The 14,514-nt window shown below is 41.2% G+C and overlaps 1 protein-coding gene across 7 annotated transcripts in view; it reads left to right on the top strand.

Annotated features, from left to right (window-relative positions):
* The window catches only part of LOC134227009 (unconventional myosin-IXb-like), a 261,892-nt gene that overhangs the window by 52,503 nt on the left and 194,875 nt on the right, over positions 1–14,514 (top strand). For 3 of the 7 annotated variants that reach the window (XM_062708183.1, XM_062708186.1, XM_062708181.1), the window contains one exon: positions 7,681–8,632. In XM_062708183.1, coding sequence (XP_062564167.1) covers positions 8,585–8,632 — 48 coding nt within the window. In that variant the 5' untranslated portion in view covers positions 7,681–8,584. The remainder of the gene's footprint in view (positions 1–7,680; positions 8,633–14,514) is intronic. The other 4 variants (XM_062708185.1, XM_062708184.1, XM_062708188.1 and 1 more) reach the window with 4 other exon arrangements.

Genomic DNA, 14,514 nt, shown 5'->3' with positions numbered 1-14,514 from the left:
CGGAAGTAATTCTCAACATATTTTTCCTGAACTTTTCTACTAGTCGAATGCGATCACGTATGATCACTATATTGAAAATTACTCGATAGTTAAGCAAAATTAGAGCACCCACATAACATCGTGCCTTGGCTTATCAGGAGAAAAACTGTACATTTTGAAGACAATGCACTTCAGATTAGGGATCCTATTGGACAATGTATTGAATTTTCATGATAAAAGCTTCTGAATATCCATGGGACTTTCTGCTCAACTTCGATTAGATATTCTTCTGCATTGTATACATGGGATTTTTTGTCGGAATTCTAATCGAAATTTTTTCGGCAACTTCTAAATTTCAATGGAAAATTCTTCCGGATTCTTCTGTCACTAGCATTCAGCTTGCTGATGAAGTATGCTCAGGCAAACATGATCATTTTTTTTCTAAGGCTGCGTAACCTCCTGGTGACATTTTCTTGAATTCTGATCTGAAATCAATGTCGCTGCTAATTCCATCGCTGGTTTCAAAAGAATAATGTTGTTCTGCATGTTTCAACTAGTTCCCTGTGCAAAAATGAAGATATTTGAATGAAATTTTGATGAGCGGGTGATTATTGATTTTCGAGTTTAATTTGATTTTAAGAAAGGAAATGAGACGCAGCCCAAGAAATCTATTGTTTTTCAGGAATTTAAAGAATTTCTCCGAGAAAATTTTCCTTCATTCCTCCTAAAAAACTCCTATTAGAACTTTTTTACTGAAATTATTTTTGAATTTCATTTAATTTTCAATTAATTCAATTTTAGAATTTCATTTAAAAGTTCAATTAATTTAGTTTGAAAAATTCAAAAGATGTTTTTATGATTAATTGTAAACTCTATATGAAAATACTTCAACTTCTTGAATTTCTCTTGGAATTTCTTCAGAAGTTGTTTTAGTAATTCTTTCGAGAATATCTTCTGGAAGCCCATCGAGATTCTTTATGGAATCTATAGAGCAGCGGTTCTCGGGGGTACCTACGTTGGCCCCAGGGGGTACCTCGGACAAGAATGCGTAATGGCGGATGTATACCAATTCCAATAAAAACTTATTAATAGTTTTGGTAACTTTAGGAAGCTCGGAAGTCTCTTTGCAAGAGACTGAGAAGCCTCCTTTCAAAATCTTCGAATGCTTGCTTTCAAGAGGCTCCGAAGCCTCCTTCCAAGAGGCTTGGAAGCCTCCTTCCAAGAGGCTTGGAAGCCTCCTTCCAAGAGGCTTGGAAGCCTCCTTCCAAGAGGCTTGGAAGCCTCCTTCCAAGAGACTCAGAAGCCTCCTTCCAAGAGGCTCAGGCCTCCTTCCAAGAGGCTCAGAAGCCTCCTTCCAAGAGGCTCGGAAGCCTCTTCCAAGAGGCTCAGGCCTCCTTCCAAGAGGCTCAGAAGCCTCCTTCCAAGAGGCCTGGAAGCCTCCTTCCAAGAGACTCAAGCCTCCTTCCAAGAGGCTCCAGGAAGCCTCCTTCCAAGAGGCTCGGAAGCCTCCTTCCAAGAGGCTCAAGCCTCCTTCCAAGAGGAGGCTCAAGCCTCCTTCCAAGAGGCTCAGGAAGCCTCCTTCCAAGAGGCTCAGAGCCTCCTTCCAAGAGGCCTCAAGCCTCCATCCAAGAGGCCTCGAAGCCTCCATCCAAGAGGCTCGGAAGCCTCCATCCAAGAGGCTCGGAAGCCTCCATCCAAGAGGCTCGGAAGCCTCCATCCAAGAGGCTCGGAAGCCTCCATCCAAGAGGCTCGGAAGCCTCCTTCCAAGAGGCTCGGAAGCCTCCTTCCAAGAGGCTCAAAAGCCTCTTTCGAAGAGGCTCAAAGGCCACCTTTCAAGCTTCCTTTCTAGAGACTAGGGAACCTCCTCACAAAAGGCCTCATTCTGAAAGCCCAGGAGCCTCCTTTCAAGACACTTGGGAGCCTCCATTCAAAGCCTCGGAAGCGGAAACTCCTGGAGGATCTCGAGGAAGAGAAGGTAGGATAATTTGTGAAAGAATTTCCAAGGGAGAAATATGGGTGACAATATCAAACATAAGTTGGGACCTTTGGAAGAAATTTCTGTTAAGGCTTCTGTAGGAATTGCTGAGAGTATTTCAAATATGTATGACTTCCAAAGAGATTTTCGTGTGCATTCCACAGGAATTTGTTTAGGAATATCCAGGGCGATTACTGAAGAATTGCAAAAATCGTTTTGATCGGGGGCTTCTTGAAGGAATGTTTTGGGAAATAAGTGAAGAGGATTCCGGGTTTATTTCTGGAAGAAGATATGGATTATCAGAATTTTCTGGAGGAAGCCGCAATCGAATGCTCATAAGTATTCCTACAAAAACTCCTGGAAATTTTTGTGAAAGAATTTCCAAGGGTGGGGTGGAGTTAGCTTAGAAATTTTATGAGATACGAAAGGAATCCAGTGTAAATTTCTGATGAGTTCTCGAAGAAATTTATGAAGAGTTCTTGGAAAAATGTTCGGATAATAATCTAAAATAAAATCTATATAATATCCAGGCATCCAGGCATCCAAATCCACGGGGAAATTCCGTGATAGCTCCTATGGAATTTCCGGACTACAGAGAAATTTTCAAAGAAAATTTGGAGGAAATGCCTCAGGAACTTACGAAAGAATTCCTGCAGGAATCTCTGGAGGAATTCAGGAGATATTATCGAAGGGACTTCCGGACGCACTTCTAGAGGAGCTTCGAAAGGAATTCGTGAGGAAACTTCCGATGTGTTTATTCAAGAAACTTCCTGAGGAATTCTTGAAGGAATTTTGATGGAATTTTTGTAGGAATTCCGGGAAGTATTCTTGGAGAGCCTTTCCGAAGATTGCCTGGAGAAGGCACCCCAATTATTTTCTGATTAAACCTTTGAAAAAAAAAAGCTGAAATAATGGACCGTTCCCGTCAAAAAATGTATCTCGTTTTAATGTCTCAGTCGATTCTTTAGCTTGGTAAACTTTCCCAAAACCCATATGTTTTGAAGCCTTCAACTAGTTTTAAAATTGAAAACAAAAATCGGTGTTCTTTTTTTAGATTGGCTCGATTTTGAACGAACATCGGGTGATTTTTTCAGCCCTGTTCACACGTACAGCACTTTTTAGGTTTTTGTTTTCGATTTCAAAAATAGTTAGAGGCTTAAAAAATATGGGTTCTTAGGGAAAGTTGACCTTAAATAACCCAAAGAATTGATTGAGCGAATAAACATTTTTGACCGGAAAGGTCAATTTCCGGCGGAGTTCCTAGAGCAACTTCAACTAGAGCAAGGACTTTCTGGAGGAATTTCAAGTGGAATTCTCGGAGGAATTCCTGCAGAAGCGTCCGGAAGAATTCCTGAAGCAAGTTCCGAAGGAATTCATGGAAGAACTTCCAAAGGAATTCCTGGATAAACTTTTCCAAGAATTTTTTTTAGAAACTCCCTGAGGAAGAGGAATTCCCGTAGGAACTTCCGAAAGTATTCCTGATGGAAATTCCGAAAGAATTCCCGAAGGAACTTCCGAAGATATTCCTGAAGGGACTTCCAAAGGAATTCCTAGAGGAACTTCCGGAGGAATTTATTCATATTGCTTTACGCAATTTCGAATGGAGAGTCATTCAAATTGTCTCGGGAATTCATCCGACTACCCTCGGAAAAAGAATACGATTTTTTTCGGGAAATTCATACGAGATTCTGGACAACGTGAATCCGTCGCAATCGGCAGCTGAACTGTGGAAGAAAATTAGTTGGAAGAAGAAGTCTTCCCCCATCCACCTCGACCAGCAAAACCGATCTGTTTCGAAACCCAACGTCCTCCCTTGTAGTTTCCGATGTGAAGGAGAGTTTTTCAGTTCCTTGATTTCGGAAAATGCATTATCTGCAGAATTTCGCTCATCCATCCACATCAGAAACCTATCCTTGGAAAACGCTCCCTACTGAACCAGCCTTTCTACGCTGCAGGACTGACATTTGCTTTGTCCTGGAGCAGCGGAAAACCCTCATGACCAAATGGAAAGAAACACCTTATGTTGAAGAAATGTCAGCTGTCAACAAGGTTCCGGTTCCTAAACATGATAAATGAATCGTGGCCTGACCGTACTTTACCGGAAAAAGTGTAGACAGAGCTATGTCGTCCCGATTCCCAACAATAACGTCCCTTCACTGGACGATTCCAAATTACGCCCAATGTCCTTGCCCTCCTGTTCCGGCAAGGCCGTTGAGAAATTGGTTCGATGTCATTTGCTAATAACTTTTTCACAAGCTATTTTCAATTGTGTTCTATATATAAACATGTAGCCCCTAAAGGCCCCTATAACTTTTTTCAGTAAATCATTTCTTTAAATCTGATATTGGCGGCTTAAGAGCCGATTAGTGTCAAATGACATTAATGCCATTCCGTGCCTTATTTTTGATTTGCTTATCATGGCTTACACTTTGTATTGTGAGCAATGGTATGTTTGACAAAGTTCTAGTATCCTTTGAAAACTTCTAGGAACTTCCTACTGAAAAAAGATAAAGTAGGCGCTGGCTCGGGTTGAGGCATAGATGGATGTGATCCCTTCTTCAATAGAAGGCGCTTGTCGAGTTAAGATAATGGTAGATGTGATCCCTTTTTTAAAAGTAGGCGTTTGCTCGAAATAAGGCAATGGTGGATGTGATCCTTTTTCGAAGAGTAGGCGTTTGCCCGGATTGCGGAAATGACGGATGGGAATTCTTCTTTTAAAGTAGGCGCTCACCCGGATCAATGCAGTGGTAGATGTGATTCCTTTTTTCAAGGTGATTATACAACAAAGCCACAAATCGGCCATCTTGGAAACCACGTGCTTTTTTCAGTCGATTTTCAAGAGCACGGATTGAGAGAACCATAACGCACATAGTGGTGATACAATCGTAGAATCATTTGCTTACTTATGCTATACAATCGACTTCAGTTTCAGTACTGTATGAAAAGTATTATGTCGTATTTTACCTATTGAAGATGGGAGTGGAAAAACATGTGGTGAATTTAAAATTCACCACGGGACTGATTGTATAATCACCTTAAAGTAGGCGCTGGCCCGGTTTAAGACAATGGTGAATGTTATTTCTTCTTTGGTAATGGTGGATGTGATTAATTTCTTAAAAGTAGGCGTTTGCCCGGTGTTTCTCAAACACATCCTTAAATTGGACCGATTGTAGTGAATGCGTATAGTGAACAACTCTACAATTCAAGACAAAATTTTCAAAACGACTTATCTACTTTTGTAAACAAAGATTCAAACCACGATTTGACGAATCTGATAGCTCTCCCACGCAAACAAACACCATCAATAGGAAGCGGAAACCTTCACCTACCTATTGATGGTGTTGGTTTGCGTGGGAGAGCTATCAGATTCGTCAAATCGTCGATTGAATCTTTGTTTACAAAAGCAGATAAGTCGTTTTGAAAATTTTGTCTTGAATTAAGGTACACTGGGGGAAGTGGAAAAGGAAAAATCGATAGTGCATGTTTGAATTAGTGTAAAACCAGTTTAAATGATTTAAATGTGTTCAATCAAAATAGACTATCAAAAAAAGTCAATTTTGCACCAACTGTGCGGTAATCCATACCATTTTTGTCGCTTGAAATTTATGGAAATAGATTTTAAAATTAGGAGTTGTTTTTCCACTTACCATAGTGGGATGGGGTAAGTGGAAAACCCATGTTAACTTGACCTTCAATAGTGATGAGTAGTTACATATAACTGAAATCAATACGATAATTGCTCTGAGTATATTTTGTGGAATAATTTCATTACCTTAACGGAATAGATCCTCAAGGAATTCTCGTAATAGCTTGGGGAGGGCTGGTTTTGCCTTCTCGAACACTTAGTTTTTTTTAAAGGAAAAATGGGACTTACAGGGTTATGAACCAATCAACCTGGTTTAACGAATTGAGATGATGTCCGTATGTGCGTATTTGTATGTATGTGTGTGCGCAAAGCACGTACGAAATTATCAGCTATTCTTAAGCACTTGTCCTTGACAAATTTGTTCGCAAAACAAATAGCATTCAACGGCGAAACTTGTTATGAATAAAAATTAATGTGAATTATTCAATATGTTTACCTATAAGTGCTATTTTTAACTTTGTTATACATTTTTTTCATATGTAAAACATGTGAAAGGCATCAATACCGATAGGTGGATTTATCAGGCATTTTCTCATTTATATGAGTCCAATTCCCATTGGCATCACAATGATAACAAAGAAGGGACATATTCAGATTCACAGCTATCGAAATGAACCCTGGAGGGAAGAAAATAATTGCGTAATTAGAACATTATCCACTTACCCCGCAGTATTTGATACCTGGGGTAAGTGTAAAATCTTTGAATTATTTGCTTTCTTGGTACAAACCACTACCAATTGAATGGGATTAGTTTAATTGTATTAGAATGGTCACCTGTGATATAAATTCACTTGAAAAAAGAACAATTGGTGCAAATAAGAATTGATTTTATGAATGCAAAAATCAACTTTTCGCAAAACCTAACCGCTAAGCGCTAACCGTGTTAGTGTATGTATTATATAAATTTCAACATAGTATTAGTGTGAGCATCAAAGTATATGCTTGCATAATGTTATGATGTGGTAAAAACTGTAAAGTATGTACAATTCCAATTTTTCGAGTCGATTTTTACACTTACCCCCTTTTTCCACTTCCCCCAGTGTACCTTAACAACTCAATACACTCTAATAAGGACTTTAAAAAACATTACAAATTCCTCGGAAAAAATGGCCCACATTCCTTTCATTCGAATTTCCTGGAAAAAATTTTTCGACAGGAAATTCGGTTCCATTACATCATTGAAAAATTGTCGTATTCATTAATTTATCATATGACATATACCACTATAATAAGAAAAGGACTTTCCATTGGCAATTAAATGCACAAAAAAAAACCAGATTAATCCACCTAGCGGTGATGGCGCCTTTCTCGCGCAAAAAGGTAATAAATGTAGCCTTTACGTTTACACCTTGATGATGTACAAGAAAGGCAAAACAGTTACACCGTCTAATGTTATGATAGAAAATTTACACTAGTAGACGATAGATGGCGCTGCCAAAAGTTTCTCGAACTTCCTATGCTCGAATTTTGAATTTTGACGGACAATTTCATAGTACTATGAAACTGAAAGAAGAGCATACTTACGCCTAAATGCGTGCAACACGAGCATCTTTATAGTACGATGAAACTCTTAATGGGAGCAAGCCACGGATAAACTTTTAAAAGATTCATAGATGCAAGGCATTTTTCATAACACATTATTGTTCTATGTGACTATGTCTCATCACTATTTTAATATTATCTATTTTTCGCAATTTGCAATTATTATGAAATTCAATAGTGATCAACAGCGTTTTAGTCTCTGTCGGATGCAGCTTGTTGCAAGAAAATCGGTTAAGAGTTTCTATGTGAAAATTTGGCTAATGTTTTTTATGGCATTTTGTGCACACACACACGCACACACATACACACACACACACGCACACACGGACAGACAGACATTTGTTCAGCTCATCGAACTGAGTCGAATGGTATATAACACTATGGGTCTCCGGGACTTCTATCAAAAGTTCGAATTTGGAGTGAAATGATAGCCTTTCGGTACAACTTAGTTGTACGAGAAAGGCAAAAATAGAATTCGAAACGCTACTTTATCGTCTACATTATTCTGACCTATTATTATTTTCTTGTCTCTTTCTAGGAATCTTCAATACTGTGCTTGACCTAAGTTGTGAGATTCGATGTGGTTAACATGAGAAATCCTTGACACAGCGACAACGACAACTGTGCAGTTTCGACTTCATAATGCGTTGTTTTTTCCCCTAGTATAGTGCGTTGAATACATCAATAAGAAAGATAAAGGTGAAGTAGAATCTTCTCAGTGATACGATTGTTGTGTAATATTAACGGTACACCTGTTCCTTGACCGAAAAGTTCGAATATCGAGAGATACTCTCAAAATAGGTAGCGAAAAATGTAATTGAAAGTGCATAGCAGCAGTCAACACGTAGTAGTCACACAAATCAATAAATGTCCAAGTGGAAGAATGTGTAAATAATGCTGCAGAGATTGCAAGCCATTACTACCAACAGCTGCAACTAGGCGGGTGTATGTGTGTTTCTCAGTGCGACTACTTGCCGAGGCGAAGCCCTATGGGGAGCCACTTAATCTTTGGCCTTTAATCGCGGGAAATATGCAAAAAATGTCAATTTAACCCGCAAGGTAGAAACGGGTGACGGTGCTGTGTGCCGTAGTGAAGAATAAATCCGTTGTGCTCGCCGTGGAAGAATAGTTTCTGTGTGTGTCGATCGAAAATCGAAGGTGCCACCGCACCGCGCGCGCGCCCCGCCGACCGCGATTGAGGGTTTAACGCATACCGGGCCCCTCCAGTAAGTGAGTTCTGATGCTGCACGTGGTGGCCCAAAACGGAGGAACCAGCGTGCCAGAATGATTGGAACCTGGTCCGGGGCTGATTGGCTGGAAACTGACACTGAAACGGATTTACTAGCAACAGTAACAACAGCAAGAACGACCAGCACCGGTGGTGACAGCGCCACTGGCCAACTATTTCGTAGTCGTCGACAGTTACAGCAGCAGCAGCAACAATGCAGACTCAGGATGCGATAGGCGACTGCTCTCGTTACATCTTGCAGGTGAGTGGTAGAACCAAAGCTTAGATTTATGAACAGTTCGTTGTCAAAGTTGACTCGTTGGAATTTAGTTTGTTGAGTTAAGCCGCTTGATTGTAGCGGGGGTTGTCGTGGGCAAGATAAAGCAGAGCTGTCTAAATGGAGCATAGGTGTTCGGGTGATTTCCATGTACACCTGTAATGAGACTCTTAGACCTATTACACAATTGTGATTTTTTACATGCCATGCTCTACTGCTCGAACAAGCGAAGCGAATCGGCATCTTTTTGTTTATTATATGTTCGCTCGCTCATCCATCAAAACAAATGAAACGAAATACGCCTAAATTCTAATTTTTTTATTAAGGTTAAATCTTCATGCTACGGAATTGAATGAGGAAATGTCTGATTTTGAGCTTCTAGCTTATATCAGCTTATATCTTATCTATTAACAGACACGTATGAAAAATGCGAAAACACCATGTCCACTGTTCGAAAAAATATAATAGATTACCTTGCTCTCGACTTTTTCCAAAGAATTCAATTGGTCGAGGTGATGTGCCTTGTCGCTTTTTTTTGTATTTTTAATAATTCGATGAAAGTAGGAATTTAATGATAATTGATATTGCAGACTTTTGTTGGAAATTAGAATTGAAGAGCTTTATACACATAATAGTTGGGGTCTTCAGCAGCCTTGCGAGCAAAGGCATTGAATTGCAACTACGGAGACGGCGAGTTCGATTCTCGGTCCGATCTAGGATGTTTTCGGCTGGGAAACATTCTCGACTCTCTGGCCATTGTGTATCCATTGTACTTGACCACACAAGATACATACTCATGCAATGGCGGGCATAGAAAAGCTTTCAATTATTAACTGAGAAAATGCTAATAAAAAACAGGCCAAATTCCAGTTGGATTGTAGCGCCATTGAAGAAGAAGAAGAAGACAAATAAACCAGATAATATTTTCTTAATATTCCTTCTAGGTATTCCTCCTGGAATTCTCCCAGATGTTCCACTAGGAATTTCTCCAGATATTTCTTAAGAAATTTGTCCGGATATTCCTTCAGGTATTCCTGCGGATATTCTTCCAGGAATTCTTTCAGATTTTCGTCCAGGAATTCTTCCGGATTTTCCTCCAGAAATTACTCTGAGTATTTCGCCAAGAATATCTTTGGATATACCTCCAGTAATTTCTTCGGATACTCCTCCAGGTTAGCTGGTTGGCTACAGCGTCGATACACCTTATATAGAGAAAATTTCGTTTCCGTCTGCATGTTGCGAGACCTTGGCTGGTTACATAATCCGTAGAAGGGCCTATTCGCAGCAGTAATACGTATTTTCACTTCACGAGAAACGTCATTGTCACATGCCTCTACTACTGCACTGCGATCGATTCCAATGAGGTCTATGTCGTCTGCAAAGCCCAGGAGCATATGCGACCGTGTGATGAAAGTGCCGTTCCTCTGCAAGCCAGATCTCCTAATAGCGCCTTCGAGTGCAATGTTGAACAATTAATTCAAAAGTGCATCACCCTGCTCCAATCCGTCTAAGGTCACAAACGAGGTTGACACTTCGTCTGCAATTCGAATACTTGATTTCGAGCCATCCAGCGTTGCACGTATCAGTCTAATCACTTTCGCCGGAAAACCATGATCGGACATTATCTACCACAGCTCATTTCTTTTCACTGAATTGTACGCTGCTTTGAAATCAATGAACAGATGGTGAGTTTGCAAGTTGCCCGGAATTTATCAAGGATCATCCGCAGGCTACACATTTGATCCGTCGTTGATCGGCCCTCACGAAAACCTGCCTGGTATTCGCTGTCGAAGGACTTCTCAAGCGGTCTCAGTCTGTTAAATAGGGATACGCGACAGGATCCTCTGTAATTGACACACTAGTCTGTACCCTTTCTTATAGATTGGGCATATGAGGCCATCCAACCAGCCAGCAGGCAGTTCCTCCAGAGATATTCGTCCATGAATTCCTCCATATATTTCACTAGAAATCTCTCCGCATATTCCTCCAGAATTTCTTCCGGATATTCCTTCGGGAACGTATCCGAATATTTCTCCAGGAGTTCCGCTGGATATTCTCTAGGAGTCTAGGGAAATTTTGTGAAGGAATATCCGTAAGAATTCCTGGAGGAATATCGGAAGGAATTCCTGGAGGAATTTTTGCAGGAATATCCGGAAGAACTTGAGAGAAATTGCTGAAGAATTAACCGGAGAAATTCCTGAAGAAACATTCGACAGAACTCCTGGAGGAATATAAGAAAGACTTTCTGGAGGAACATTCGGAGTAATTACTTTGTCTTGTTTGGCATATTTGTCTTATTTGTTTTATTTGTCTTATTTGTCTTATTTCTCGTATTTGTCGTATTTGTGTTATCTGGATTATTTGTCTTATTTGTATGTTTTCACTGTGGAAACTTGATGTGGCTGAGAGCTTGGAAATCTACCGATAGGTACAAACCTTGCTGTTGAATAAAGATCAAGGAAACGGCAGCTCTTGGCTATTCAAGTTTCTTCCTTGTTAGTGTAGGTATATAAGGTAATTAGATAAGGTACCTAGCGTAGTATAAATAGCATAAGCTGCGATTGTTTTCTTCAAGTCGAGACACTGAAGACGACCTTACAGTTGTGGTCGAAATACGTGTATATGTTAAAGTATTACGAGGTGGTGGAATTAAATGAAATTGTGCTAAACTCGTCTTATGACAGTGAAGTTCAAATGTTGTTCCAACAAACGCACATTTCATATTCGTAAATCGGCTGGGGTTGAGTGATAAATTTCTTCCCCATTGTTGCCAGTCCTTTTTGTTCTCCGTTTACTGCAAATCTCAAGCAATTGTAAACTGAAAATGATGAAATAATTTTGGCGACACTGACAGCTTCAATCTGGCGGACTAAATCCTGCGATTTGCACTCTCAAAGAGAGCTACCACGTGCTTTTTTAACGGAAAACCCTTCCTTCAGAACTTAAGGTCAAGCCTCCCGGAATCCAAAACTAATTTCACTCGCGCACAAGCGTCATTTTTATTATTTCACGCATGCTGCGACGCAGTGCATTGTTTCCGTATTGAATCTAGGATAGGATGTGACAACTAAATTGAGACTGCCTTGTTAGTCGGTTGCTCTGACGAGGTGGGGGTCTTTCACAAATTACGTAACGCTGAAGGGGGAGGGGGTCAAGCCGAGCGTTACAATCCATACAAAAAGTGTTACAAGGGGGAGGGTGGTGTTCTGCTTCAGCTAAGGTAGTGATCAAGAATTTCGTCATTCATTCGACGTCCGTCGCTTAACACCCCCATCGCTGATTTAACGGATCTAACCATCCGCTCCCATACTCCACCTATATGAGGAGCAGATGGTGGGTTGAAGGTCCACTTGGTTCTCGCATCGGTGAATGTATCAGCACAATCGCGATTTATTTTCTCCATTTCCTTCCGCAGCTCTCGACTGGCTCCCTGAAAATTCGTACCATTGTCCGAAAATATTTCGATTGGGGAACCACGCCTTCGAATGAACTGACGAATCGCTTGCTTGCATGATTCCATGCTCAGACTGTACGCTACCTCACAGTGTACAGCTCGTACGACTAAACACGTAAACAATGCTACGTATCGCTTCTCCTTGTGTCTTCCTACCGTGACGTCGATTGGTCCAAAATAATCAATGCCAACGTAGCTGAAGGCTCTGACATAGGGTTGCATACGTTGAATTGGAAGTGGTGCCATGCGCGGTGTAACTGGTTTACATTTACGTAATCTACACTTTAAACAGTTGCGAATTACCGTTCCAACCGCTGTTCGCAATTTCGGGATGAAAAAAGTTTGACGCACTTCATTCACTGTAATTTCCTTCGATCCATGTCCGAAACGAACGTGGTAATCTTCCAAAATCTTTGTCGTAATAACGTGGTTTCTGGGTAATATGACAGGAAAGCGAGTACTCCATGCAGAAAACACTGCTGAAGATGTCCTTTCTTCCATTCTGATGACTCCGTGTTCGTCCAAAAATGGTGAATTCTTGTATAGTTGGCTTGATTTTTCTATGTAGCTCCACTGTTCACGTGGGACTTCAGCATTTCTCTTCAATATACGCACCTCATCCGGAAAAACATCGCCTTGAGCTATTCGCCACAACAAACTTTCTGCTTTCGCCAATTCTTGTTGATGAATACCAACCAGGATAGCTGGCGTTGTTGATTGTCGTGAGTCGGCTTTCACTGCTTCGATTGGTAGTCCCATTTGCTTCCGTTTGCAGTTGGAGATAAAGCGATACACCAGTGCTATTGTTCGCAAAAGTGTTCTCCATTTAGATATGCGTGCTACGTCGATAGTTTGTTGAGGAACATCTATATGGTGGAACAGATAGCAAGGCCTAAGCTCCTCGGGTAACACTGATTTCGTTTTCGGTTGTTCTGGCCAGAAATCTACACTACGATGTAGGAATAGTGGACCCTTAAACCATCTCCCTTCTAGATCCACGGTGGTTCCAGATACCCATTTCGTAACATCATCGGCTACGTTCCTTTTTGATGACACGTACTTCCATGATTTTATATCAGTTGTGTGGACTATTTTTGCAATTCTGTGCGCTACATATGGTTTGTACTTAAGGCCGTCAGACCTTTTCCAGGATAAAACCGTCATCATTTCCTGGATCGGGATAGTCAAGGTAGATTGCAACGTATTCATCATTCTTGCTCCAATAACTGCGGCTTGCAGTTCCAACCGTGGCGTCGAAGTGAGCTTCAAAGGGGCCACTTTCGCTTTAGAACTAACTAGAGAGCAGCGAACATCCTCTTCTACTTGATACCGCAAATAAGCCACGCAACCATATGCGTCAGCCCCAGCATCGCAGAAAATGTGTAATTGAATGCAAGTTGCAGCCTCGATGGAATTATTTCCGAAAAAGCACCGTGGAACCTTCACCTTCTCAATATTTGGCAGGAGTTTCGTCCAGCTTATCCACTTGTTGAAGATATAATCCGTCACCGGTTGGTCCCATTCTGTGCCACTTCTCCAGGTTTCTTGAACGATGATCTTGCCATGCACCAACAAGGGAGAAAGAAATCCAACCGGATCGTAGAAGCTCATGACACACTGCAGGATGATGCGCTTTGTGGGTCGCATGCTTTCAACTAGGGATGGTATCAGTTTTTCTTTGAATCCCATGGAAAAGGTGAACACATCTTCTTGCGGCTTCCAAAGTAACCCTAACACGCGTTCCGCGTCCGCCGTTTTATCGTAGCACAATGTTTTCGTTGTTTGGCCTTCCTCTCCCAAAGCGGCGAGTACGGATGGTGAATTACTCACCCAATTGCGGATTTCAAATCCGCCGTACGCGTGTACCTTCCGCACCTCAACCGCTCGTTGAATTGCTACGTCTTCGTTATCATCACTATCAAAATAGTCATCGACATTGTGTCGTTTAACGATAGCCTCCGCGGCCTCCGGATAATGGTTCGCACATTCCCGGGCATTTTTATCTTTTGTGTAGTGTGCACTACACGGCGAACATTTCGCCCCAAATATGACTACGTCCATAATGTAGACGTCAGGAGTTTTGGAAGAGTCTTGTCGAAACAAAAACGTTTGGAAACACTTGTCCTGCTGGCGCATCTGAATTTGCAGAAACATTTCTTTCGCATCGCCTCCAAACCCAATTCGCCTTTCTCTGAAGTGGTTGATAATGTCCAACATAGAGACCAACATGTCTGGACCCTTCAGCAACATGTCATTGAGCGAGGTTCCTCCTACCTTGGCTGCGGCATCCAACGTTAACCGAATCTTCCCCGGTTTTTTCTCGCTGACCGGCGTTCAATGGTAAATACCACTCTCTACCTATTTCGCTAGAGCTGAGCTCGTCGGATGTTGCTTTATGCGCATATCCCTTCTT

The sequence above is a fragment of the Armigeres subalbatus genome, chromosome 3, assembly GCF_024139115.2.
Source record: "Armigeres subalbatus isolate Guangzhou_Male chromosome 3, GZ_Asu_2, whole genome shotgun sequence".
NCBI lineage: Eukaryota > Metazoa > Arthropoda > Insecta > Diptera > Culicidae > Armigeres > Armigeres subalbatus.
Note: the sequence above shows the minus strand (reverse complement) of the source record. Positions and strands in the feature narration are given on the sequence as shown.